Source organism: Oryctolagus cuniculus, chromosome X (assembly GCF_964237555.1).
Source record: "Oryctolagus cuniculus chromosome X, mOryCun1.1, whole genome shotgun sequence".
Lineage (NCBI taxonomy): Eukaryota > Metazoa > Chordata > Mammalia > Lagomorpha > Leporidae > Oryctolagus > Oryctolagus cuniculus.
Genome location: NC_091453.1, coordinates 91,423,813 through 91,447,094, shown reverse-complemented (window position 1 = coordinate 91,447,094; position 23,282 = coordinate 91,423,813). Strand labels below are relative to the sequence as shown.

The 23,282-nt window shown below is 41.4% G+C and overlaps 1 protein-coding gene across 2 annotated transcripts; it reads right to left on the bottom strand.

Annotated features, from left to right (window-relative positions):
- Positions 1-219: 219 nt before the first annotated feature.
- TAF7L (TATA-box binding protein associated factor 7 like) lies at positions 220-21,531 on the bottom strand. 2 transcript variants are annotated; one of them, XM_008273124.4, is made up of 13 exons: positions 20,931-21,531; positions 16,107-16,174; positions 15,025-15,103; positions 11,448-11,581; positions 10,663-10,792; positions 10,384-10,439; positions 7,574-7,615; positions 6,663-6,735; positions 6,217-6,330; positions 5,544-5,783; positions 5,242-5,354; positions 2,725-2,784; positions 220-1,084 (listed from the first exon to the last, which is right to left on the bottom strand). In XM_008273124.4, the coding sequence occupies exons 1-13, from the start codon at positions 21,499-21,501 to the stop codon at positions 1,040-1,042; spliced, it is 1,725 nt and encodes a 574-aa protein (XP_008271346.3). In that variant the 5' UTR covers positions 21,502-21,531; the 3' UTR covers positions 220-1,039. The 2 variants fall into 2 exon arrangements, with proteins under 2 accessions (XP_008271346.3, XP_008271347.2); XM_008273125.4 differs by lacking the exon at positions 20,931-21,531 and adding an exon at positions 20,270-20,407 and having other exon boundaries at positions 221-1,084.
- Positions 21,532-23,282: the final 1,751 nt, after the last annotated feature.

Genomic DNA, 23,282 nt, shown 5'->3' with positions numbered 1-23,282 from the left:
TCGTGCCTTGATCTTGGACTTCCAAGCCCCCAGAACTGTGAGCAATATATTTCTGGAGTTTATAAAGTATGCAGTCTATGGCAGTATTATTACAGTAGCCCAAATGGACCAAAACACAGAGTTCGTAACTTGTTTCCTGGTTTCCTTTTGGACATGAGTGTCCTCATTGTGAGGGCAATCAGTTGACAACAATCCATTTTAAAAAGATTTTTTTATTGCTTAAAGAAGACAGAATTTATTTATTGCTTAAAGAAAACCTTGATCATATAACAGGAAAAAAAATCTTCACCAGCCAGTTAGAGTTGTTAAGGAAAGTTTCATAGGTACTACAGACATCTGGTTTCTCCTAATGTTTTCTGATGGGTGTTAGGATGAGAAGGCTCAGAATAAGGGGAACAGTTCAGAGTTTCTTGTCTCTGTTCTGTTACATTAGTTAATGAATAACAGGCAGCCACAGGGCTGAAAACGCAACAGAAGAAAGAGCAGCAGCAGCAAGCAAGCACCCCTGAGCAGGAAAGCGACCCTATTACCTGAACAGAGACAGGCATGACCTAGTATTAACTGCTGTAATGTAGGCACTTCAATTCACTGTAGCAGGCCCAAGCCCTTGGTAGAAATGACTCAATTCTTTCTATGTTGTAGGAAATGCTTAAACAGAAGAGTTTGGAAAAGCCGAAACATATGCAGCCCAGCTGACTAGTATCTAGGCTAGATTGTCTGCCCTTGGCAAGCACAGCTGAATCATCTGATGGCACCACAGTACAGGAACAATAGTAGAAATTCTCAAATTGGCAAAGAGAAGCAAAGTCCCCATGGTTGAGTGGGGACTTTAAGTCTACTGCTTTTTTATACTTTCCCCATCTATGTGACTATGAACTTCAAAGCTACTGTAACTAGCAAAAAAAAAAAAGTTCTGAGAAGCAAATACAATTGATTCAACATTAGGCAACAGATGAAGAAACAGAATTGTGCACTATTTTATCCAGTTTTCAGTCTGGATGGTGAATCTAAGGTTTGTGTGCCAGGCTGACGATGCCTCTCACTTCTTCAGAATACATTTCAGTTTCTCCTGCAGGGAAATGAGCTGTAAGAAGAGAGACAAAAAAACATGAAAAATTCATCTGAAATCCTAAGTTTCACTATTTGATCTAGAATCTACTTATATGTACTAGAATGAAGTATTGGCCTTTATAAGGTTATCCTAGCCTTACTATATTCCAAAGAACATTGCCCATCAAGAATGCATGCACAACACTGTGGACATGATGCTGCCCTTTATCATGCCAAACGTATAAAAGGAAGCTTTAACACTGAATGCGCTTTGGAAAATTGAGTATGCTGGCTGTTAAGAATCTGTGCTTCTGTGAAGAATATTCAGAGCTCACAAGTCATTTCAGGGACAAAGGAGATGGGATCGCTGTAGCCGTATCCTAAGTCAGAAGAGAAGGCAGGTGGGATAGTCTTATCCCACTGAACAAGCACTTGGGACCTTGCAATGAGGCTTTTTTTTTGCATTTGGATAAATGCTTTTTTAAAAAATTGTTATTTTTGATTAGTTTTTAACAGGTTCACTGTAGTGTGTAGATACAATTCTAAGAACATAATAATATTCCCTTCCTTGCAGTGGGTCTTATCTGCTGCTTCTTGCCACATTATGAGACACTTAGAAATCAGGTCAGGGTCCTGATGATCTTCTCAATCTAAGTCAGAAGCCCTGACTTTTTGTGTGTGTGTGGTATCAGATTTACATTTTTCAACTTGAAATGGTCAAGTGACCAATAACATTCAGAGATGGATACCATCTTTGGGACCAAGATTATTTTGGAATATTATATCCAGTATAGGTCACCCCATACCAGTATGGGCTTTCTGTAAGTGAAATGAATGGAAGAGAGACTCGTGACACAATCCTATGCTGCACACCACCTAGCAAACCACTGTCATTGCTATCTCTAGTAATTTAGAGGCTCCTCTCACGCAGATACTAAGTGGCCCCCACACCGACAATGACTACAACCAGTTTTTTTCAACTTTAAATCAGATGTGATTCTCCTGCTTAAAACTCTTCAAGGGATTCTTACTGCATTTAAAACTAAAACCTGCCCTCCTTGTCATGGCCTGCAAGGACCCATACACTAGGGCCTCTGCCCACTTCTTCCACCTTATGTTAAGCCACTCTCTTCTCTTGCTTTAAATACTCCAGAGGTTCTCAAAGGGGCCAAGTTCTTTCTCACTGTAGAACCTTGGATATCCTCCACCCAAGTAACTCTTCCTCTCTCCCTTTGCCTGGACTTATCCATCAGGTCTCAGCTTAAACAGCACTTCCTCAGAGGGGCTATCATGATGCCCCTAATTTAACTGAGAACTCTCCTTCTTCTAATAGCAAAATTGACTGTTCTTCCTTCACAGGAGGGCTTCACAATGTGTACCTTTATATTTGTAGGATAGCTTGTTTAATGCCAGTCTCCCCTGCTAGACTGTTGAGGACAAGTTTTGTATCTGTCTTACTCAACTCTATTCATCTAGTGCCTTTCACTTCATAGATATGCAGTATCTGTTGACTGAGAGAATTTTCACAAAGACCTTGTTCTACCCTGCTCTCCTCTCACTTGGAATTGAACAGCATTATTTCTATCGGAGGAATAGCCAGGATTGAGATTGGGGGTTGGGTGGGGGTGTTCTTTGTATCAAATGTTTTCTGCTTGATTTGAAAACACTTCTCACCTGCTCATTTCTTTGTTTCTCTTCTAAGTTAAGCTTCTCCAGCACAGACTTTAAGTGGTTCTGGAAAACACATGTTATAAATGATGAATGCTGAGTCTCAAAGGAAAAGAGAACCAAGTGAGACAAAGAGTTTGGCAAATAATTTGAAAAGTAAGGAAGATGTCAGCCATATTAAAGAGCACTCTTTCTAAAGGATTTGGAGTATAAAAACTATGCCCTCCTTGGGCTGGGCGTTTGACACAGCAGTTCAGTTGCTGCTGAAGTCGTCTGCATGCCATGTCAGGGTGCCTGGTTCAATTCCTGGCTCCTCTGCTTCTGATCCAGCTTTCTGTTTATGTGCACCCTGGGAGGCAGCAGGTGCTAGCTCAAGTACTTGGGTCCCTGCCACCCATGTGGGAGACCTGGATTGGGTCTCAGGTTCCTGGCTTTCATCCTGGCCCAACCTTGACTGCATTTTATATGACCTGTATTATTTGAAGGTATTTGGGTAATGAACCATCAGATGGAAGATCTCTCTTTCTCTCTCTGCCTTTCAAATAAAGTGAACATAAATAAATAAACTTCGTTCCCTAACTACAGTGCCATCCTATTTGATTTTGTAACCCTACCCAGCATTTTTTCTTGCCCTAAAATAAGTGGTTGGAATTCCTTCAATTTTTTTCTAGCTTACCCTAAATTCTTTGGCTGTGGTGAACTACTGAAGATGCTGGCTTGGAAGCCAGTGCTGACTCCCCTTCCATTTCCCTTTTCTAGGGTAGAATGCTCCTGTTCCTAACAAGTACTACACACAACAACAATAACCAAACACTGATACCATATATCTGTATCTTTCAAAGTCTATCCATATCTATTATCTTACTTGGTATTCTTTATGAAAACTTTTATTTTTTTGAAATGCAGAGAAAGAGAGAGAGAGAGATCTTCCAACTGCTGGTTGACTCCTCAAATGCCTGCAACAACTAGGGCTGGGTTGATTCCAAAACCAAAAGCCAGGAACTCAATCCTGATCTCTCACAGGGATCAAAGTACTTGAGCCATCACCTGCTGCCTACCAGGGTGTGCATTAGCAGGAAGCTGGAATTGGTAGTGTATCTGGGACCCTGATATGGGATGCAGGTGTCCCAAGTGGCATCTTAACTGCTGCGTCTGGCCCTTGCCCCTTGCTTGGTTTTTTAAAGGACAAACACCCAAAATTGGTATAGATTTGTGTTGCTCCCCTTCAACAACCACAGCGCTATAGAAAATGAAATCTGGCAAGATATTCTCTGGGTGCTTCAGAATTTCAGTCATTAAAGAAATGAAAGCAAATATGGCCTAAACATACATTTTTCTATTGTTAAGCTCTTCGACATGAATTAGTAAAAATAAGATATGATATTTATTCTTGCATACATCATAAAATTTTAAAACAGCTAGTTAGTTTCACTGAAAAGCATTTTGGTGCAAACGACAGAGTTCAGCCTATGCCCTACCATTTACTAAGGTCCTTTTCAAGTTGCTTACCCTCTTTGCATTTCAAATATTTATCTATAAAACAAGAATACATGCATGGGGCCAGCGCTGTGGCATAGCAGGTAACACTGCCACCTGCAATGCCAGCATCCCATATGGGTGCCAATTCGAGTCCTGGCTGCTCCAATCCGAATCCAGCTCTCTGCTATGACCTGGGAAAGCAGTAGAAGATGGCCCAAGTCCTTGGGCCCCTGCACCCACGTAAGAGACCTGGAAGAAGCTCCTGGCTCCTGGCTTCGGATCAGCACAGCTCCGGCTGTTGCGGCCATCTGGGGAGTGAACCAGCGGATGGAAGACCTCTCTCTCTGTCTCTACCTCTCTCTGTAACTCTCTCTTTCAAATAAATAAAATAAATCTTAAAAAAAAGAAATATCTCTCTGTCTTGGAAATATTAGCTGTTGATATGCCTTTTACATAGTAAATGCTCAATATTGGCAATTATTATTTCAGCTCACCTGGTCCCATCCAAAAATTGCTTATATTACTCAAGTAAATGAAAACAGAACTGGGGTTGGTGTTGTCCTGCTGCAGGTTAAGCCACCGCCTGTGACACCAGCATCCCTTATGAACACTTGTTTGAGTTCTGGCTGCTCCATGACTGATCCAGCTCCCTGTTAATGTGCCTGGGAAAGCAGCAGCAAATGACCCAAGTACTTGGGCCCCTGCCACTGGTGTGGGAGATCCGGTTGGAGTTCCTGGTTCCTGCCTTCAACCTAGCCCAGCCTTGATCAAGCAGCCATTTGGGAAGTGAACCAGCGGAAGGAAGATAATCTATCTCTGTATCCACCCCGTCCCCCTCCCCAACTCTTCCTTTCAGATAAATAAGTAAATCTTTAAAAAAAAAAAAAGAAAGAAGGAAAGCAGAGCTATCTTTTATTGTGGGTTTCTAAGAGGTTGTTCAGGTTCATGAATGAACAAGAATGCTGCGGAGATGACAAGAGTGGACGCACAGTTAGGATTTTGAAGGATAGCAGCAGTTTTTTCTACCAGCCAACAGGAACTTACCTTGAGTGGCAGGCTTTCCACTTTCATGAAGAGATGATTCTGTCTTTGTGTTTGGCACTGAATGTTACGGAGCTTTCTCTCCAAGAAATGAATCTGCTTCTGAATTGTTAGGACTAAGAGACAGAGAGAAAGTTTACATATCTAAATAGAGCCTAAACTAATGGACCAAGATTTGAATCATGTAAAACTCCACTACACATGTGAGCAAACACTTCTCAAACTTGACCTTGCATCTAATGCTCACTTAGGGTCAGCCTTCAGGACTGCCACCTATGCTGTCCCATTGTTTTCCTCTAACTCACCTAGGGCATTGGAAGCTTCCTTTGACTTGTACAGGTTAGATTCAAGCAACTTGGCTTGTAGCTCCCTTTCCAGATCCTCTTCACAATCAGTCTCCTCCTCTTCCTCTATCATGTCTTCGTCCTCATCCTCTTCATCCTCTTCTTCCTCGTCTTCGTCCTCATCCTTCTTTGTTGACGATGTCTCCTCTTCCTCCTCATTATCAATACTAAAACTGAACATCTCCCGAAGAATATTATATTCTATTGATTTTAAGCAAAAAGAAGGTGAAACTCTCTGAAGTACTGCAAGGAACTCCCATGCCAGATACAATTTTACTTCTTACCCTCAGGTCCACTGGGCAACCAATTAATTTTGTATCATTTTTTCTTGTAGGAAGATTATTCCCTTCATAAAACAAGGAACAGGAAATGCAAAACACTGTTAACATTCATTCATGTGTTCAATGATTGAGACATGTGGAGAATCTAAGAGCCTGGAAGAAGTTAAGATACCAGGGACAGATGAGAGATTCACCAACCAATTGAACACCCCTAAAGCAGTGAGGGATCAACACGAGGGACAAAGGGCAAAAGCAGCCTTTTTCTCTGATGGCTCTTCGAGTCTGTGTGAAGTGATCTGACATGTAGTCAACCCCACCCCATCTGACGCTCCTGCGTGCCTTTACTAAAGTACCTGATGAGATACGACCACGCTTCTCGCCGCTTGATCCTGGGGATATCTTGAAGCCTGAAATGCAGCCTTGACTTTCAATTTCCTTGTCTTCACCTTCGGCAATGACTTCCCATCCTGAAAGGATGGGGGAGTTAAGGAAAAGGCAGAGTGAAAGAGAAGGCACAATTGAAAGGGAAGAGGCTTTTTGGCTACACACATTTGGTTTAGTCCAACTTTATGCCATTTGGACCTGGGTTTTCAGTGTAGAGACACACCTTCGACTGAATTACACAAGTAAATAAATTTCTGTTACATGAATTCGCTGTTTCTAGCGAGAAAGCAACATTTCCCCAAATCTTAAATTCTACATATCCAAATTGGTACACAAATACCAAAAGTGCAGGTATATCGACACGAGCATATGTGATGGAACAGACTATCTGGCAAATATTTGGTATAAAGGATACGGGCACTGATGGCTTCAGCATCTGAATACAGCAGTCTCTTCACTTCCTTTTCCACAGCTGGAGAATCAACGTACTGGAACAAAGTGTGTGTGTGTGTTGGGGGGGTGGGGGGGGTACCAGTACTGTCATTTAACACATTGTGTTCTGTACATGCCCAGGAGTTCAAATGATCAGGGCTCTTCAGATACCCACCCAACCAAATTTCCACTTTAAGTAGTGCTAGTTATGAAGGAATCTTTAACCAGGGTCTAGATTTTTGTATGGTAGGCTTAATTGCCAATTCAACAAATTACTTGAGACCTTTAGCTTTTTCAATCTGCCACCTGATGATAAGGACCTCTCAGAGATGCAACTCCTAGGTCTCAGTTGTTATTTTGCCTGATTCATACTGGCAAAGGGCTGCACTTCCTTAATCGTTGATTAGAAGCAATTTGCTTTAAAGATGCAAATACTCAGATTTGACTTCCCCACATCTTTATTATTAGAGACGTTCCTACAAAAACTGGATCTGAGCTACATGTTCTCCCTTGAATCCAGTTTTAGACAATTATCACCACAGCAACCAATTCGTCATGCCACAAATAGAAATTAAATCTTTGAGGGGAAATAAGCAATTTCAAACAACTGCTGGTAAAAGGGAACCCTGGCTTCCAACCCTGGAGTTTGAAACAAAATTAGAGAAAAAGGAATATATAGGTAACTGGCCAAATTGTGTCTTTTCCTCTAGGAGGCATCAGACATTAAACAATAAGTTTAATTTTTAGTGACTCACATGCAGAGTGTATTTGGGAGTGGAGGTTAGAGGTGAGAAGGAAGGATTGAAAGCAACTTTTTGATTTACTTGAAACTAATGAGCTACTAAACGAAACACACCAAGGGTAAAAAATGAAGGTATAATATTATTGCTCTACCTCACTAAAGCTGATTTCTTCAAGTTCTTTTAAATCAGCAAGCTATGAAATAAAACACAATTAAGTTACAATATAATTTCTCTATTTCAGTAAAGCTTTAAAAAAAACTCTGAAGTTATTTTAATTTAGTTTTATATCTTGTAGGCACTCAATAAATGCTGTTGACAAACAGAATATAAAAGCCAAGGCAACCGTGTTCATGGATCAGAAGACTCAACATAGTAAAGATATCAATTTTCCCCAAATGCATCCATAAGTTTAACATAATTACTATAAAAATTCCACTAAGATTTAATGTATACATAGACAAACTTATTCTAAAAATTATATGCAAGGGTGTATGGGCTCCGGAGTGGCTAAAACAATATTGACAAAGAAAAATAAAGTGGCAGTAATCAGTCTCCTGATTTCTAGGTCTATTATATAGCTCCACTGTGGTATCTCTGGAGGGACTGATATTTGGATCCATGGAATAGAATAGAGAATCCAGAAACAGAGCCACACAAATATGCCTGACTGATTTTTTGGCAAAGGTTAAAAAAAAATACAACATAGGAAGGATAACCAATGGTGCTAGAGCAATTGGATCTCCTTAGCAAAACAAAGTAAAACTTTGAACTAAACCTCATAGTTTTAAAAAATTAATTCAAAAAAATGACCACAGGCTTAAATATAACATGAATGATAAAAATCTTTAGGATTTGGGCTGAACAAAGAGTTGTGAGAAAGATCCTTAAAAACTAATTTAAAAAAAAAACAATATATTGGACCTCATCAAAATGAAAAACTTGCCCTTTGAAAGATCCTGTGAACAGAATGAAAAGACAAGCTATAGACAAGGAAGAAAATATCTGTAAACCACATATCTGACAAGACTAGTATTTTGAATACAAAAAGAACTCAAAGTATTAACAATTTAAAAATTCATTTACAAAATGGAAAAAAGGCAAGAATAAACATTTCACTAAGGCGGAGATACATAGATGGAAAACAAGCAGATGAGATGTTCAATGTTATTAGCTCAGAGAAATGCAAATTAATACCACATGAAATGACTACATACCTATTAGAAAGGCAAAAATAAAAAATGGTTGTTTTTAAACTAACACTGGTGAAGATGTGGAGAAACTGGATCACTCATATTATTAATGAGAATATAAAATGGAACAGCCTCTCTGGAAACCAATATGGCAGTTTTTTATAAGTTAAATGTGCAACTACCATATGACCCAGAAATTGTACTCCTGGGCATTTATCCCAGAGAAATCAAGACTTAGGTTCACACAAAAAAAACCTGTTTGTAGCTTTATTTGTAATAGTTAAAAACTGGAAACAGCCCAGATGCTCTTCAATGGGTAAATAATTAAACAGACTGTAGTATATTAATAGCATAGAATAATACTCAGCAATAAAAAGGAATAAACTATTGATACATACATAAACTTGTAGGGATTCTAAGGGAATTATGCTGAGTAGGAGGAAAAGATAATCTCAAATGTTATATACTACATGATTCCATTTATGTGACATTCTTCATTTGATCTTAGCCAAAAGGCCAAGAAGCGATTATGTGACACTCTTGAAATGATGGAATTACAGGGATGGAGAACAGGGTAGAGATTGCCAGGTGTTAGGAACCAGGAACATAAGCTGGGAGGGAAGTGGGTATGGTTATAAAATAGCAAGATGGGGGCCGGCGCTGTGGTGTAGTGGGTAAGGGGTCGGCGCTGTGGTGTAGTGAGTAAAGCCACTGCCTGCAGTGCTGGCATCCCATATGGGTGCCAGTTCATGTCCCAGCTGCTCCACTTTCAATCCAGCTCTCTGCTATGACCTGGGAAAGCAGCAGAAAATAGCCCAAGTCCTTGGACCCCTGCACCCATGTGGGAAACCTGGAAGAACCTCCTGGCTTTGGATCAGCCCAGCTCTGGCCATTGTGGCCATTTGGGAAGTAAATCAACAGATAGAAGACCTCTCTCTCTCTCTCTCTCTCTCTCTCTGCCTATAAATAAATAAATCTTAAAAAAAAAAAAAAACAAAGCAAGATGAGGGATACTTGTGGTGATGGAACTGGTCAGCATCTTGACTGTGTAGGTGGATACATGAACCTCCAGATGGGATAAAACCACACAGAACTACACACACACACACACACACACACACATACAAGTAAGTAAAACTAGAGAAATAATTATGTTATTGGTGAATTATAAAATGCCAATTTCTTGTTTGTGATATTATACTATACAATTTTTTTGCAAAATGTTACAGTGGGGAAAACTGGGAGAAAGGGTTCACAGTATGTCTTTTATTTCTTAAAACTTCATGTTATTATTTTGAAATAAAAAAGGTTAACTGAGGAAGAAGAAGAAGAAGATGAAGACAAGAAGAAGAAGCCGCCATTGCCACCCCCCAAGTATAGTACTCCATAGCTTGCCCAAGGTTTTGAAAGCCTGAAGTAAAACTAGGAATATAATCACAGTTCCCAGTTCTCAGGTTCTGCACAGGCTTACTTTAAAACTAGATCTTGCAATCAAAAACTAAAAGCATTAACAGACATTTCAAATCCACAGTCCTTCCAGATCCCTCATGACTAGCCTAGCCTATAACTTTCAGAATCAGGTCTTCTTTTATTCACTGCTATATTCTCAACTGCTGGCACACAGTGCCTGGCATTTAGCTCACACTCGATAAATGTTTACTGAGCATATGAATGAGTGAACAAATTACTTCCCAACTGACTCTCCCTTTCCTTCCCACTCATAATCCTCTTCTCATCCACACAGAAGACACACAGATAACAGGCAACTAACCTTTTTTGTTGTTTTCCGGAATCTTTTCTTTCTGACATTCTTAAGTGGTGGAGTAACTAAAATAAACAAAATGTGGTGAAACATACATACAACTGATAGTAGCTACAAATTCAAATTTAATAAGAGAAAAGCCATGATAGAAGCCACTGGCTCACAACCTGACTCCTTCGAGTGTCTGAGAGCCCAAATGAACCAGGTAAGAGGTGTCTGGTTCACAGGGAACCAGGACTCAGCAGATAACTGTAGTCAGCCAGAATGAGCAAGGGACTGGTGACTTACTGCCATGTTTCCAGGTATAACTCTTCTTCTTCTCTCTCTCACTTATATCCATTAAATCAAGATCAGCAGAGGCAACTGGTTCCTCTGGAGAAGACTGCGGCTGATCATCAGCAGTAGTGCACACAAGCATCTACGTGTAACGAAGACAAACAAGTTACTATGGCCATAAATCTCGGCTAAGTAATGAATCATGATCGTTCCTACAACCAGAAATCCTGGAGCATAAAGGCGACTGATACCTGGCATTTCCAGAAAACCAAGTATTAAGTAATATACATTCATATTCTCATCCATATTTTCTCTCTCCTCTCCTCACTGCAGCACTGTCTATGGAATCTGAGTTCTTGGTGTAAGCTACAGTGCTTACCACTTTGGAGGGAAAACATCAAAACCGCATATATTCTTAGCGTTCTGATTTAGAGACGAAATAATAAAGCAAAAACAGAAATGATGAATAAGAGCCAACTTAAACCTCCAGAGTTAAGGACATAGTGTGTCAACAGGAAGTTCAGAAGATCTCAGTTGCTCATATTTTTCAACTTATGGAAGTCACGAACAGGGGGCTTGACAGGCCATTTGGATAAAAAAGTGGTAGTGAAAAGTTAACGATCAAACACCAAACCAGAACGTAACACTTTATTCCTGGGCAATCGGTCTGAAAATTATAAATGGCAAGCAGTCCTTCAGCAAGTGGAAAAGAGTACTGAAAAAAAATTGGAAAAGGAGAGAGAAAGGGATTCCTTGAAGGATGTGAGAGCCAGTAGATGAAGAAAACTAGCCCATACCTGGGAAATGTCTGCTGTTGTAAAAAAGGTTTTTTTATCAAAAGTTTTCATGCTTCCAACAACACAGGGCAAATCAACCAGCTTGGCAGCCAGTGAGACCTTGTCCACTTCAACGGTTGCTCTGCGCCCATCAGCTAAGAAGAAGTAGGGAAAAGTAAGCCTCCTAGGATCTGAATTAGCTTATTCATTAATCACAGTGGAATAGACTAGTCTTCCTGTGCAACCTACTCTTGGTCATACTAGTGGAACTGTGCATGTAGAAGTAGACTCCAAGAGAAGAGAAGGGAGAGTATGACACTCATTCAAAAGTAGCTAGGTTTCTTGCTGATGATTGTGAGGTCAATGTGGATGAGGCAATAAATGTTTCATTCTCATCCTAAAAGGCAAATTCTGTCCACTTAAACTCATTCCTTTTTAAAGAAGCATTCAAGGGGCCTGCACTATTGCATAGTGGGTAAAGCCACCACCTGCAGTGTTGGCATCCCATATGGGCACCAGTTCTAGTCCCAGCTGCTCCACTTCCGATCCAGCTCTCTGCTATGGCCTGGGAAAGCAGCAGAAGATGGCCCAAATCCTTGGACCCCTGCACCCGTGTGGGAAACCCAGAGGAAGCTCCTGGCTCCTGGCTTCAGATCAGTGCAGTTCTGGCCTTTGCGGCCATCTGGGGAGTAAACCACCAGATGGAAGACCTCTCTCTCTCTCTCTCTCTCTCTCTCTCTGCCTCTCTGTAAATCAGCCTTTCAAATAAATAAAAATAAATCTTTAAAAATAAATAAATAAAGTGCATAGGCTTACAAAAGAAAAAAAAGCATTCGATTGTGTCACTGTATGTGTGTTTTCAAATGGTTCATCCTAGATGGTGCTATTAAGTCTTAAGTTAAAATCTCTAATTGGCCTCACAAAGATAAAATTCTATCCATTAGCCAAATATAATGAACACTAAATCTGGCTCAGATTTCTCAAACACAAGAGGATTTGAGTATAATCCTCTAATAGTAAGTAAAGAAAAAGAAAGATGCAGAGCCACAGTTGACATGATTGTTTTGAACGAATTAACTTTAAAAAATGCAGAGAGAATGTCCTTTTTAAGGCTGAATAGTATTTCACTGTATGTATATGCCACATTTTCTTTATCCATTGATCCATCGATGGACACTTAGAGTTGATTCTACATCTTGGGTATTGTGAATAATGCTGCTGCAAGGAACAAGGGATTACAGATATCCTCTCAACATATTTACTTCAATTTTTGGGTATATTCCCAGAAGTGGAGTTGTGGGGTCCTATGGTAATTCTATTTTTAGCTTTCTGAGGAACCACCAAAGTGCTTTTTTTTAATCAATTTATTTTTATTTCTTTGAAAGGCACAGTTACACACACACACATACACACACACACCCAGAGAGAGAGAGAGAGAGAGAGAGAGAGAGAGAGAGATCTTCCATATAAATGGCCACAAGGGCCACAATGGCTTGGGCTGGGCCAGGATGAAGCCAGGAGCCAGGAACTTCTTCTGGGTCTCCCGTGTGCGTGCAAAGGCCCAAGTACTTGGGCCATCTTCCAGTGCTTTCCTAGGCACATTAGAAGGGAATGTATTGAAAATGGACTTGAACCAGAGCCCATATGGGATGCTGGGGTCGCAGGCGATGGCTTCACCTGCTATACCATAACGCTTGCCCACACACCATTTTGTTAATGTACATTCCCACCAACAGTGTACAAAGATTCCCTTTTCTCCACATCTGCACCAACATTTGTTATCTTTTTAGCTCATTTTTAGAAAATTTTTATATATTTTATGTAGGTTATACAAGTTTCATATGTTTCCTTTATACTGTTTTAGGAACATAGTGGCACTCCCCTCCATGTGCCAACCCTTCCTCCCCCCCCCCTCAGATTCCCACTCTTAATTTTTACAATGATCTATTTTCAGTACATTTAATGATCGTATAGTTAACCTACCCTAAATAAAATAGTTCAACAAATAAGGCCGGCGCCGCGGCTCACTAGGCTAATCCTCCGCCTAGCGGCGCCGGCACACCGGGTTCTAGTCCCGGTCGGGGCACCGGATTCTGTCCCGGTTGCCCCTCTTCCAGGCCAGCCCTCTGCTGTGGCCAGGGAGTGCAGTGGAGGATGGCCCAGGTGCTTGGGCCCTGCACCCCATGGGAGACCAGGAAAAGCACCTGGCTCCTGGCTCCTGCCATCGGATCAGCGCGGTGTGCAGGCCGCAGCGCGCCGGCCGCGGCGGCCATTGGAGGGTGAACCAACGGCAAAGGAAGACCTTTCTCTCTGTCTCTCTCTCTCACTGTCCACTCTGCCTGTCAAAAAATAATAAAAAAAAAATAGTTCAACAAATAGTATAAGAGAAAACAAAACAATACAAAACACTGTTCCTCAATGAAAGAGACAGGGCTATAGACAATAATTGATTCTCAAGATGTCTATTTCACTCCAATACATTATATTTCAGGTACTCTATTAGTTACCTAGGGTCAGGGAAAACATATGATATCTGTCTTTCTGGGACTGGCTTATTTCACTAAGTATAATATTTCCAGTCACAACCATCTTATTGCAAAAGAAAGGATTTCGTTTTTTTTTTTACAGTTAAATAGTGCTCCATAGTATGTATGTGTGTATATATATATATACATACTATGTATACACATACTATGTGTATATATATACATACATAAAGAGTTTCTTTATCTAGTCATTAGTTAATGGACATCTGGGTTGATTCCATATCTTAGCTATTGTGAACTGAGCTGCAATGAACATGGGGGTACAGATCACTCTTTCATATACTCATTTCTTTTGATTTGGGTAAATTCCCAGGAGTGGAATGGCTGAGTCATATGGTAGGTCTCTATTCGGACTTCTGAGGTATCTCAATACTGTCTTCCACAGTCATTGCACCAGTTTACATTCCCACCAACAGTGTACCAGGGTACCTTTTCCCCACAAATATAGAAAAGCCATTCTAACAGGTGTGAAGTGATATCTCATCATAGTTTTAATTTGCAGTTCCCGAATGATTAGTGATGCTGAACATTTTTTTTCTTGAACATGTTAGCCATTTATATGCCTTCTTTTGAGAAGTGTCTGTTAAGTCTTCTGCCCATCTTTAAACAAGGTTATTTGTTTTCTTGCTTGGGTTGTTTGAGTTCCTTATATGTTTTGGATATTGCTTCCTTATCAGATGCATGGTTTGAAAATATTAAAAAAACTACTTAAAAGAAAGAAAACTGTCACCTTTGTAGATGAAGAATGACATAATTTTTATTCCCTTGGGCATCCAGAAACCATAAACCTAGGAGACTACCCAGTTGATCCCCAAGCTTTTTCTTATGAGCACTACGATAATTCCTCACTTCAAGTTGCATAATTCTTACTTTCTTTACTCCTAAAAGAAGATGTGTGATTAACTTAAACCTCCCTAAACCATGAGTCCATCAAGACAGAGGGCACGTTCTGTTCTTTTTCATATCCTTAGTACCTAGTTGAGTGCTTGGCACATAGCAATATCTTAATAGGTTATTGCTCATTGTATGGCAAATGGATATTAGTTACTTACGAGAGAGGTCAATTTTTAGTTTATCCTTCATGGCGACATCTCTAGAACGCACCATTTTCCTGATAGTAGAAGCATATTCCTGCAAAGAAGGTAATGTGAGAAGTCAGGAGTGTTTACTTGGCCACTATAGAATAAATATATCAAAGAAAGCCCTCCTTTAAATAAAAACTTCCACATATATAAATATACACAGAAATGACTACTTATTTAATGTTTTGAAAGGCAGAGTGATAGAGAGAGATGGAGGGAGGGAAAGAGGGAGGGGAGAGAGAGAGAGAGAGAGAGAGAGAGATCCTCCACCTGATAGTTCACTTCCTACATGGCCACAACAGCTGGGGCTGGGCCAGGCTGAAGCCAGGAGCCAGGAACTCTATCCAGTTCTCCCACATAGGTGGCAGGAACCCAAATACTTGGATCATCCATCTGCTGCTTCCCAGGCATATGAACAGGAAACTGGATGGGAAGCAGAGTAGCCAGGACTCAAACAAGGCACTCTGATATGGGATGTGGGTGTTCCAAGTGGCAGCTTAACTCACTGTGCCATGACACCAGCCCCTACTTGGTACATTCATTAACCCTAACTGAAGAAATAGCTTTCTGAACCTTATCCTTAATGTAGCTTTCTAGACTAAGTAACGTTTGAATACAGGTATCAATGGGAGAAGAGAGCTGAACACGATGTTGAGATGAGCTGTGACAGCCTTGCATGGTGATGAATTTCCAGAAGACACAGTGCTGGTCCCTTTCACTGTTCCCGGTAAGAAGACAGAAAGGATTTCAGAAGAGCCTTATCTTGGCTGTCCAGAGAATGGGGTATTAGTGTCTGTGTAAGTGACTGGACCCTTCACTGCTGCAACTGTTTTGCCTGGAAATCAATCCACATGATAGGTGGAATGCACAAGAAGAAAGAAATGCTGCTACAGGAATACACACGATGGTGGGACTGCCTAATAGAACATGATTCCTAGGGGACAAATGTTCTGAGTTTTCACAGCCTATCTCAAATAGAAACGTTACAGAATCCAAGCAGAATGATACCTGCGTACTGAAGATATTTTCCCTGAGACAGAACAACGTCTTACCGGAGGCACACGTAATATAAACTGGTTCTCAAGTTCATGAGGAACTTCATCCTGGCTTTTACTCATGTCTTGTTTTCGAGTCCATGCAAACAAACAAACAAAGAAAACCAACAGTAAGTTGCTATAAACTTCTTTTATGCCCTCTGCTGACCACTTCTGGTAGCACTGGTTAAATGATCTTGCCCATAATCCTCACTGGAATGTGAACAGTTCTGCAAGACCTTATTTAATATAATTTGACTATTTCTAAAAGTCACCTTATCTCTCCCCCAATATGTACGCATTTTCCCAAGTCAACCCAAATTACATGACATCATTTGATGAACAAATGAAGTAAGAACTGTCTGAAGCATGTTTAATTTTCTTAATGATAAACTCTCAGGTAAAGGATTGCAATTCAACAACACAGTGGTGGCTACCTAAGCAAACCACATGACATCCGCAAGGGAGAGTGCAAACCAAAGGCCAAAATCAACCCAGAAACCACTTGCAGGCGTGTTCTATGATGATTTGAAGTGAACAAAGACCTGGTTTTCAGTACTTCAGCCATCTCAATGGACGGGTTGGAAGGATACAGCCTACGGCAGAGCAGGTAGCTTTATATGACTCTAGGGGCAGAATCAGCAGCTCTGAGCTCCCCTTGGGGAAAGTCAGGAGTCCAGTGCATATGGCTGGACTATTTACATGCGTATACCTAACTTCATGCAATAGATGCATTCCTGAAGTTTCGATAGGAATAAAACTTAAAATCTAATTTGATTTATTCATTACTAACATCTACTGTGTGCATTCTATGTGCCTGGAATTACACTGATGCATTAGGTCTAGAGTTTCATTTAATCATCAAACCACCACCTATTTAAAGAACCTTTATTTAAAAAAATACACTGGGGCTGGCACTGTGGTGCAGTGGATTAAAGCCCCAGTCTGGGGTGCCAGCATCCCATATGGGCGCCGGTTCTAGTCCCGGCTGCTCTGCTTCCGGTCCAGCTCTCTGCTATGGCCTGGGAAAGCAATAGAAGATGGCCCAGGTGTTTGGGCCCCTGCACCCACAAGGGAGGCTTGGAGGAAGCTCCTGGCTCCTGGCTTTGGATCATCCAGCTCCAGCCGTTGTGGCCATCTGCGGAGTGAACCAGCAGATGGAAGACCCCTCTCTCTCTCTCTGCCTCTGCCTCACTGTAGCTCTGCCTTTCAAATAAATATTCTTTTTAAAAAGAGAGAAGAGTACATCTTCAAAAGAGTGAATAATCTCATCCAAGTCAATGTGATGATTTTACAAATTATAATTGTAGATAACTATGGATACACAGGGATGTTTTATGTAGATGTTGTGGAATTGACTCAAATTTTTATAACGCATTCCTCCTCTCTACTACTATTTACCTTTTGAATTAACATCTCCCTATTCTTCTCATCTGCCAACTTCTGGTAACCACCATTCCACCCTCTGCTTCTGTGAGCTCAACTGTATTCAATTCCACGTAGCAATGAGAACCTGGGGTTGGCGCTGTGGCGCAGTAGGTTAAAGCCCTGGCCTGAAGCACTGGCATCCCATATGGGCACTGGTTCTAGTCCCGGCTGCTCCTCTTCCAATCCAGCTCTCTGCTGTGGCCTGGGAAAGCAATAGAAGATGGCCCAAGTCCTTGGGGCCCTGCACCCACGTGGGAAACTCAGAAGAAGCTCCTGGCTCCTGGCTTCTGGCTTCCTATCGGCGCAGCTCTGGCTGTCACGGCCATCTAGGGAGTGAACCAGTGGATGGACAACCTCTCTCTCTACCTCTCTCTGTAACTGTCTTTCAAATAAATAAAATAAAAATAAAAAAAGAAATGAGAACCTGTGAATTTTGTCTTTCTGTGCCTCACTTATTTCACCCAACACAGTGTCCTCCAGGTTCATCCATATTGTTTCAAATGACAGAATTTTCTTCTTTTTAAGACTAACTAGTTTTCTTCTGTACATATATACCACAGTTTCTTTCTACATTTATCTGTTGATGGAATCCTAAATTGATTTCATACTTGGCTATTGTAAATAATGGTACAATAAACATGGGAGTGGAGCCATTTCTTTGACATGTCAACTTTAAGTCCTTAAGATACACAAGCATACTTCAAAAAGTTTGTGGAAAATATAATTACAAGATAAGCTCATTTTGGTGCCAAAATTTTTAAATCCATGCATAGTTTTTTCATAGTACACATTCTCCATGAACTCTATGAAGACCCCCCATTTACCCAGAAGTGGGACTGATGGATCCAAGATTAATCCTTATTTTTAATCATCTTTTCTGCGGTCAGCGTTGTGACGCAGCAGGTTAAGCTGCTGCCTGAGATGCCAGCATCTCATGTGAGTGCCAGTTTGAGTCCCAGCTGTTCCATTTCTGGTCCAGCTCCCTGCTAATGTGCCTGAGAAAACAGCACAAGATGGCCTCAGTATTTGGACCCCTGCCACCTATGTGGGAGACCTGGATGGATTTCTAAGCTCCTGTCTTCAACCTGGCTCAGCGCAGCCTTTGTAGCCGCGTGGGGAGTGAACAAGCAGATGGAAGATCTCTTTCGTCTCTCCCTCTAACTTTGCCTTTCAAATTAATAAAAATAAATATTTTAAAAATCAAATTGCCATCTATTTGGGATATATCCATAGCGGTCTTCATTTTGAGTATTAGGGCCTACACTTTTGAGGAAGATTTTCCTCCAAGGTGGAAAGAAAGGCATTGTACATGTATGAAACCTGACAACATTTTCTTATGTTCTAAGGACACTATGCTATACACCAAGTTATAAAAGCTTATACATTAAGTTAAAAAGCTTCAATGTACAGTCCCCAATACTCTGTAAATCAGTAATTGGATTCTGAGTTTTGAATATGAAATCTCACTTAAAAGCACTAAAGCCTATGTTTTAACGCTTAGAAGCAGGTCTGGGACTCTCTTAGGGTGAAATCATTCATGAGACATTTCAATGTTTTACTATCAGAAAAAGCATGGAAAACGATCAGAAAAGCACGGCAAGCTCAAAGGAGTCAGCAATGGAAAAGCAGACCCCCAGGATAGGGGTGGGGGAAGCATTATTTGTGTAGTCACTTCTTCTCTTTTTGTGTCTTTGTGCTTTGTCATAAACACACACACACACACACACACACACACACGACGGTACTTCAACAAATTCGTGGAAAATGCAATTAAAAGAGTTTATTTGGTGTAAAAATTTTGAAATCCATGCATAGTTTGCTAATAATATGTATTTCCGTGAAGTCCCCTTGTATATATGCACATATACAATGTATTTTGTATTTACATAAATACAAAAGAAAAAAGTTAATTAAAATAAAGTAAATTAAAGAAAAAAAAACCCTGGGGGCTGGGCACATTGCCTAACAGAACAGAGTAAGAAACAAAGTTGGGAGCAGAAACATTATTTGAAGAACTAGCTGGTAAGCAAAATTTTATCAGATCAATAGTAACTTTTACATTTCTCAGCAGAACTAAGACTAAGGCATTTTGTTCATTTAACTGGCTTTTTTGGTAACTCCTCTTTTATGGATGAAAGAATTTAAAGACCGAAACAGTTTCAAAGTAGTTGTTTGAAAACTGCCCTAATAAAAGATTCCATGGGAGAGAAGGTGGGCAACCTTGGTTGCAAGGAGTTTTAATTTTTTTTATGACGTGTTACCTACATTTACCCACAGAAATGGTTGTATGGTATTTACTTTAAGAAGAGGCATTCACTTTTTTCCCCCAGCAAGCACTCTTTAATGCCTAATTAAATGAACAAAACCGCTCTCCAACATTCACCCCTAGCTCTATCTCACTTCAGCCGAATTATAACTGAAATTCTATGCACCTGTAGGATAGCACGCTCCAGACAGTCTAAGACAAGTCAGCATAAGCCCACGCTGCTGGTATTTTTTCAAGTTCAGAGCCGCTGGCTGCAGTTTGGAGCCACTGGCCACTGTCGCCCCATCCTTATCCCTGAGGCACTACGCCTCTGAAGACAAAAGTTCAACTCCTAGGCTTTGATCCCACTTTCTTTGAAAACCTCCCACGGGGCCAAAGGGGCCCCAGCCTTCGCACCTTGCAGTGCAGGCGGGCCAGGGAGGGAAGCCCGGCGTGCTGTCGCAGGTGCTGAGTGGGTCTCCGGAGCCCTGCCAATCCCCCTACTCACCTGCTGATCTGCGGACTGGTGCCCGCCACCTGAAAGCCTATGCGGGCTGGCGCGGACGTCTTTGTCGGGTGCGCTCCCTGCGGACGGCAAGTGGGTTTCGCACGGGACACAGAAGCGGACTGCGAGCGGACGGCGGGGGACAGGTAGGAGAGGCGCGCGCTGGCTCCGCCCCTTCTTGCCACGCCCCCACGGCCACAGGCCGAATGGACAGGCGGAGGCCGGCTCGCCGCATGCGGGGCGAGAAAGTGCTACAGGGGCTAAGCGCCTATGGGAAGTCATGGCGTTGGGGCCTCGCCGGAGAAGACTGAGGCTCCAAAACAAGTTGCCTCTCCACAGGGGCCACCATTGGGCAGCCAGGGGATTTTAACCGGTGGGACTTGTAAAAGCACATTTGGTTGCTCCTGTCATCCGTTACGTTGGACTTTTTTGCCCCTTCGTAAGGTGACCTCGTCTGGTGATAGATATGGCACCGTGTAAACTCATTTTAAATAACTTGAATCCATGCCCAAACTATTATCTTACTGATTTACCCATGATTCCCCCTGTCAACACAGTGGCTACTAAACATCTTTTGGAGGACACAAATTCAAACCAACTTTTAGTGCTGCGCTCCCGCCAAAGAAGATCCTCAGCGTGTGACAAAAATGTAAAAGCCTCTTACCTGTCTTTTCTGGGAGGTTTTCGGAAGGAGTTTGGGCAGCAGCTTGGGCACCTCCGTCAGCATCAGTTCCAGGGCCTTGGTCAACCTGAAGTCCAGCGACTTCGTTGCTGGTTGTTGCGGTGCTATGGTCAGCAACATTTTCCCTGCTGGGGTCGCTGGCACTTTCTCTGCTGGGGTCGCTGGCACTTTCCCTGCTGGGGTCGCTGGCACTTTCCCTGCTGGGGTCGCTGGCACTTTCCCTGCTGGGGTCGCTGGCACTTTCCGTGCTGGGGTCGCTGGCACTTTCTCTGCTGGGGTCGCTGGCACTTTCCGTGCTGGGGTCGCTGGCACTTTCCCTGCTGGGACCTCTGGCGTTTTCAGTGCCGAGGCCGCTGGCATTGTCCATGCCGGGGCCGCTGGCATTTTCAGTTCTGGGACCGTCAACATGTTCAGGGCTCTGACAACGGGCCATTTCCGCATTTTGGTTGGCAAGCATTTGTTGTTGTTGGTAGATCATTTCTTCTGATGTTAGTGCTATTAGTATTAAATCATCTTCTGACAAATCGATGGGCTCTTCCTCAGGGAACTCCATGATCCACAACCGTTGGGGTCATAAAATGGCTTCCAGTTTAGTCATGTGACCTGGAAAGTTCCAGAACTTTCTTCAAGTGATGTCAAGGAATCTTCTTTAAAGACATACTCATAATATAAGAGACTTTCTGGGTGCCTGTTAAAGATTACAGAATTGAAGACTAATTTATTCTAGTCATTTCTTCTAGATGTGTAATTTTTCTCATTCAGTTAAGATAGATCAGCACAGCTTCAGATATAGACAAAATCAGTTGGTTTCTTTTATAATCCATCCACTAATCTTTATGTTGGTATTATGCCACGGGACTATATTGGGGGCCGTAATACAAAATGGTCCACTAAGAATATTTTTACGTTCAGTGTAGAATATTCTTGAAGGCATTCCCAAAAAGAATCCTTTAATGATAACTCAAAGGAAAATTTGTATTTTTAGTAACTGAAATAGCTAACAGTTTTGAATAGTATGGAAAATGTAAGTCATGTGCTTAATTTTCTATGTGATGGCTGCTAGGAAGCTCAGAACCAAATTAGTAACCCATGTCTATTAACTATGAACTTTATTGGCATATGTTGACCTTTCTCATATAATAAATAACTTGTTTCTCTTAATCTCCTAGTTACTTTTACTTTGTACAGTAAATAACACTAGAAGCAACTCAAAACCTTTGATTAAAGAAGCAGATATAAATTTTCAATATTTATTTATTTATTTATTTATTAGAAACTCAGAGTTACAGAGAGGGAGAGAGAGAGAAAGAGAGAGAGAGCTTCCATTCTCTGGTTCACTTCCTAGATGGCTGCAACAGCCGGGTCTGGGCCAGGTGGAAGCTAGGAACCGGGAGCTTATTTCAGGTCTCCTATGTGGATGCAGGGGCCCAAGCACTTGGGCCATCTTCTGCTGCCTTCCCAGGCCATAACAAAGAGCTGGATCAGAAGTAGAGCGGCTGGGACACTAACCAGAGCTCATTTGGGGTGCTGGCATTGCAGAAGGCGGCTCTACCCACCGTGCCACAGTGTCGGCCCCTAGATATAAGTTTTTGATAAATGAAAGTAGTGCTCTGATAGAACTTTCTTAGGGAGCATCCCTAGGTGCGGAGGAGGAGAACACAAGGGATAACTGTCCACTTATAAATTCAATCATTCAACATATGTTAATTGAGAATTTAACGTCTTAATTTGAACCATTTATTAAGTGCTTGAAATATGGTGTTTCATGAGAAGGAGGCAAAAAAAAATTATCCTTAAGAAATTTGCAATCTAGTTAGAGATACAGTCATACAGTTAGGAAATTGCTTTCTTATTGCCAAATTGTCAGCCCCTTCTCAAAAGAAACTGAGAAGTAGAAGGGAAAAAATGGCATGAATTATGTTTATCTTGATGGGGGAGAACTGATTCAAGAAGTAACTTGATACACACATTTAAAATACACACTAACACATTGTCAGGTGCATACAGAATGTACTTCCGGGTTCTGTCATGTTGCTGTTTGTTTCTAATGAGTTCTTCTGCACCCTTTTCCCTGTAAAGCTCTCCTCTTTCTTCCCAACTGTGGCTTCAATCAATCTCATCGTTATAGCAAATATGCAGTTGCATGTGTCCTTTCACCAGAAATTTATTGTCGTGTACTTGGAACTGTTCTAAGGTTAATAATAGCTAACATTCATTGAGCACATTCTGTGCTAGGCTCTGTGCTAGTGCTTTGTATGCATTAGTTCATTCAGCCCTCACAATTCCTCCTGTGAGTTCGGTAGGACTATTTTCCTGCTTATTGGGTTTTTTTTT